The sequence below is a fragment of the Lactuca virosa genome, chromosome 3 (assembly GCF_052849685.1).
Source record: "Lactuca virosa cultivar CGN04683 chromosome 3, Lactuca_virosa_CGN04683_v6, whole genome shotgun sequence".
Classification (NCBI taxonomy): Eukaryota; Viridiplantae; Streptophyta; class Magnoliopsida; order Asterales; family Asteraceae; genus Lactuca; species Lactuca virosa.
Window position 1 is genome coordinate 9,730,644 of NC_136428.1, and position 5,261 is coordinate 9,735,904.

General features: G+C 38.3%; 1 protein-coding gene across 1 annotated transcript; it reads right to left on the minus strand.

The window, feature by feature from the left end:
* Positions 1–305: 305 nt before the first annotated feature.
* Positions 306–1,690, minus strand: LOC145165195 (Nucleotide-sugar transporter family protein). The gene has a single exon (XM_079083877.1). It carries the CDS (start codon positions 1,612–1,614, stop codon positions 544–546), a length of 1,071 nt encoding a protein of 356 aa, XP_078940003.1. The 5' UTR covers positions 1,615–1,690; the 3' UTR covers positions 306–543.
* Positions 1,691–5,261: the final 3,571 nt, after the last annotated feature.

A 5,261-nucleotide genomic window follows, 5' to 3' on the forward strand; every position in this document is an offset into this window, starting at 1 on the left:
TTTTTCTAAATTTGCAGCAACAAGAATTAAAGCAGATAGTCAATAAAAGTAACTTAAATCGGACCACAAAACACATATCTCCAAACATTCAGAGAGAGGGATGTTATTATTCTATTCTCATATTAAAGGTAAAGATGAATTGGAGCACACTCAATATGGTCAATACACCAAACATTCAGAGGTTGCTAATCTTCAATCTATAGCATAACCACAGATCCATGTTCAACTAAATCGAGTAGGTAATTAATGTTCTACATACATATAACTATAAAGAGGCAAATAATATCATTTCAAGAATCTTTCAATTCAGGAAATTTGTATTCTAACTTCATGTTGCTGATAACGTGTAAAAAGGTACAAACAGAAACAGGGGAATGTTCTGTAAATGAATGGTATACAGTAATATGAAATACTATACAATCTAATCGTGTGATGTTCTTTGCTTTCAATTAAGTTGAGAAAGAAATGAAATTAAATAGGCATCAATGATCAAATGACAGCAAGAGGAAAACAACGTGCACCAGTGAATTTTCTTTTTGGCTGTCAGTGAACTGTGACTTTAGATCTTTTTCTTGCCTCGCTGTAAAGAACAACTCCCATTATCGTCACCCCGAAACCGGAAATCCCCATCACCGTCACCGGATTTTTGAAAATCATTACAGAAACCACCGCTGCAACAGCAGCCTTGGCGTTTCCTAACACCTGCAATGTCAATGCACTCGTATGCTTCGTCACCAAAAAGTTCGTCAAGTTCACCAAATACGCCACTGTAGCATTTCCGATCAACAGAAACACCATAAACGAATCACTTTTCGCTTTCTCTAATGTCTTGCCCAACACATTCCCTTCTATATACAAAGTAAAAGGTAACAAAATCGCGGCCGCCATTGGCGCCATATACAATAAGAGATTCATTGAATGGAGTTTCTCCGAATCCGACGTCAACAACAATCCTTGAACCACCGACTTCAACGCTCTGCCAGCGGTGGATCCCACGCACATCAAAAATCCAAACAAATGAAACAATGGTTCGCTGTTACTCGCCAAAACAATTCCGAATACAACTGGCATTAAAGCGAAGTATACCTCAGCAGACTCCTTCTTACAAGTGATCAGGAAAGCGAAGATCGCGGTGAAAAATGGCGTCGTTGCTCCAATAGCTTGGTTGAATGAAACAGGCAGGTATCTGAGTGAGGTATTTCCACAAACGACTGAGAAGCAGAAAATTGCGGATAATGCGAATATTTTAAAAAACTGTTTTCGAGATGAAATCTGTTGAAACGGAACGATCTGGAACCACCGGATTGCGATCAAGCTGTAGAAAGTACAGGAGATCATGTGAAGCATTGTGAGGAAGATCGGGTATCTGAAGCCATAGAAGCTGAGAAGGTATTTGTTGAGGAGGAGGACGCCGATGTTGGATAAGTACCATGACGCGATGATCAGAGCCGTTAAGATTGTCGGAGAAACGACTGATGTGATAGATAAGGCCGCGAAAATGTTGTTGCTGGTGCCGTAACGGACTTCACCGGTGGGCGTGGTCGGGATGTCGACGGAGGTTTCTAACCTAGGATTGCTGCTCCGGCGAGTGGTCCATGACTGAGCCTCCACCATTGACGGTGTACACACAGTGAAGCTGAATGTGTTTGTGTTAAGATTCGGATTGGATCTGGGAAAATGAGATGTGTGCAGTGCAGGTGACTATGATATACTGATAAGACAGAAAAGTTTATAACTTACCCTGATGTTTAAACGTTATGCCATTTTGCGTCCTCAAAGTTCTATTTATATATATACACAACTTAAAGTTATTAATAGTGAATGCAGCTTTTTTAACTATGGATTTGAAAGAATCGTATTTGTGTATTTTTTTTTTCACTTAATATATGTTATTATTTTTTCTAAATCAGAAAAATAATTATAATTAGAAGACTGTCCACATTATATTGGATACCCGTATAACCATCGAAGGCTGTTGAAGTGACTAATTCCTGGAAATTAGGAAGCATTGAGAACAAAGAAATTATTGGAGTTATCATTTCTCTCTAGTACCAATACCTTTGATGTTAAGAAATGATCTTTTGCAGGAAGGTTGGCTAGATATTTCTTGTAAAAACACTAGCCCTCATCAGTTCATAATGACAAGATTTTCATCTTATTTATCATTTTATCATTATGCACATAAGGGAGGAGCCGTATGCGATGAAAATCTCATGTACGGTTCTGTAACGGAGATTCTTTGAATTGAATGACGACCGTAACGGATGTCAGCTCAATCCGAAAGAAATAGATCAATCTGGGTTATAGGCCAGCAAGCCCGGAACCAGCAAGTGGGAGTCTGCTGACAAAGAGAATGTTAGTGAGTCTTAGCCATGATCAGACGAATGGTGTCAAAGACGAGAAAGAAGAAAGAGGAAAATGATATTTTTCATTTGTTATAGCGACGGATGTAGAAAAGAAAACATGTGATTTCCTATTTAACTGAAGCCGGACAAAATTAAATAGTAAAAAATAGTTGGGCGGATCCGAATGTATGTCTTAAAATATTTAAACATAACTCCTTACAATTGAACTTGATGATGTCTTAAAGATGAAAATCAAACATGTAAGATGGAAAATAGTAATGAAGAAGAACAAAAAAAACCCTTAAAAACAAATATTAAACGATTTTTTTGGTCACCAGGCGCCGCCGCCCTCTTCCACATCTTGTTGCCGCCTCTGGTCCTTTGTCGCCGGTAGTTGATTACAGGACATCACTTTGCTTCTCTGGTTTTCCGCCCTACCATCATAAAGCTTCAAAAGATCGCAATTCTACCATTGGTCCACTCTCCGACGCTCTCTATGGCTCTGTCCATCTCCACTGGTGTTTGCCTTCTCCGGCGACCATCTGCGTGGCTACAACCTTGAGTCTGTTTTGTTGGTGTTGTATGCCCTCCGCTCACCTTCGGATTACTCATTCATTTAGGTGAGTTTTAATATTTTGAAACAATCTGAAATCAGAATTCAGAGTTTGGAAATCAGTAAAGTAATATTGCCATTTCAGAATATTAATTTTTTTATTTGTATATTGTTTAAAATTAATAATAAAGAATCTCGTCTTTTGTTTTATTTGTTCATTGATTAGAAAATTTTGTATTGTATATGATGTTGTTTGTTTTAATTTTATTAAACTGGTTTATATTTGTTGATTGATGATTATGACTTTGTGATAATTATTATTTATTTTAAGATATAATGTTAAATGTGAAACAAGTTTTTTATTTCATGATCATGAAAAACAAAATGAAAAAAAATGAGCAACAAACATCTTTCTCAAAATATATGAAAATTGCTATCCTGAATTCTGGAAAAAGACTAAGTATGTGTCATACCACGTAAATCAACGAGATAGAAATTAGAAGTGCCTTAGATTGTATTATTGGCAACCCGACTCGGTACCAAATTTTTTTTGACTAATTTATTTTGTCACCTCATTCAAGATGGACACCGTGAGTTTCAATCCTAGATTCGCCAATGCTCCTTAGTTTTGGAGTGCAACTAGCGCTATGAGAGCCGATCACTCAAGTGGTAAAAACTTTGATTGTTCCTCTTCTTGTGTTCTTGTTCTAAGTTTTTGATGACCTGGTTGAAATTGGAGTGAATTGCTGCCCCATTGCTATCATAGATTATGTTTCTTTATACTTTCGATTCTTGTGATTTTATGTGATTAATTTTCAGCCACTTTGGGTGTGTTTTTGATGGCTAATGGCTGCCAAAATATTGCCAAGAACACTCTCAAAAGTGTTATTAATCATTTTAATGAATTGCTCAAAGTTTTGGAAACATTGTCTTCCTTTTGTTGTTTGAATTCGTGTTTTTCTATTACCTCAATTCTAGTGATTTTACATGAGGTATTTTTCCGCATAATGTAATGCTCGTGTTTCTAGGCTAGGCATTAATATTGACATTATAGTCTAGGTTAACCTTTGTAACTCATTTTGAAGAAATGAAAAAGGAATTATGTGAAAATTATGTGTTTTATGCTTAATTATTAGGGTTTAATTAATTAAGAATAAAAATGAGCGTCAAAAATTAAATTTTAGATAAAGCCGATATCTATTAAGAAACTTGTATTGGGCGTGACAAGGATTACGGATATATAAAGAATGCCGAAATCCGAGTTATAACGAAGAAGTTATGACCTGTCGAAGTTTCGCGACAAACCGGCACGGGGCCGAATGTCGTAAAAAGTGAGTTTTCGATAAAATACTTTTTAGCCTTAGTGATCTAAACGAAACTCGTAGTGTTCGTTAAACCGAGAGTAGGTATAAAAAGAAATCCCAAATCTGACTTCGTATGAGGAAGTTATGATTTTTCGAAGTTTCAGCTTAACAGTAGACAGCTAAAAACTCGAATTTTAGATCGAGAGATTTTTAGCCGACACGACCTAAATGAGAATTGAAGGTCTCGTCATTTATAGCACAACGGTAAAAAGTCTGACGAAAACGGACGTCGGATGAAGAAGTTATGAATTTTTAACGGATTTCCTGTCCCAGTCTGTTAAAAATAATAATTTAAAAATTAAAGTCAAAATTAGCGAACGAAGTCTAAACGAAAGTTGTAGAGCGTAATTTTACCTACGCGTGCATATAAAGAACGTCAAAAACGGAGCTCGTATGCGAAAGTTATGGATTTTAGAAGTTTTTGCACAAAAATCGAGAAAATTCGCATAATCATGTTTTTGCCACGTCACCCTCGCTTAGATCGTGCCACGTGTCCGAAATTGGTGAGTCATGCGAGCCACGTGTCCTCGCCTCGCATGTGCCACATGTCCGAAACGAGGCTGAGTCATCCGAGCTGCTGAGCGGTCCAATGCATGTCCGACGCGTGTCCTCATTCACATGTCCGAAGCCCTCGCAAGAAGCCACGGAACCCTACTTCGGACCAGTAGACCTCGGTCCAATCAGGAGAGGACAGCAAGCTTTCGCACGCACAGACCTCGTGCGAGCCATCCCCCTGCGAGCTTCGGATCTGCGACGCGTGGCACTTTCTCACCCGTCGGATCAGGACTTCGGACCCCTATAAATACAAGGGTCATGCGAACCCTCCCGGTTACTTTTGAGATTTTGCCATATTTAGCCCCTTTCTTCATATTTTCTTCATCTTAAGATCCCCCAAAGCCTCGATATCGATTATAAGCCCCGGAGTACGCCACGAAGTGCCCGTGAAGCCCGAAAAATTTATCTTTTCGGTTTCGAAGCCCGACCCTCGCAGAGCCCGAT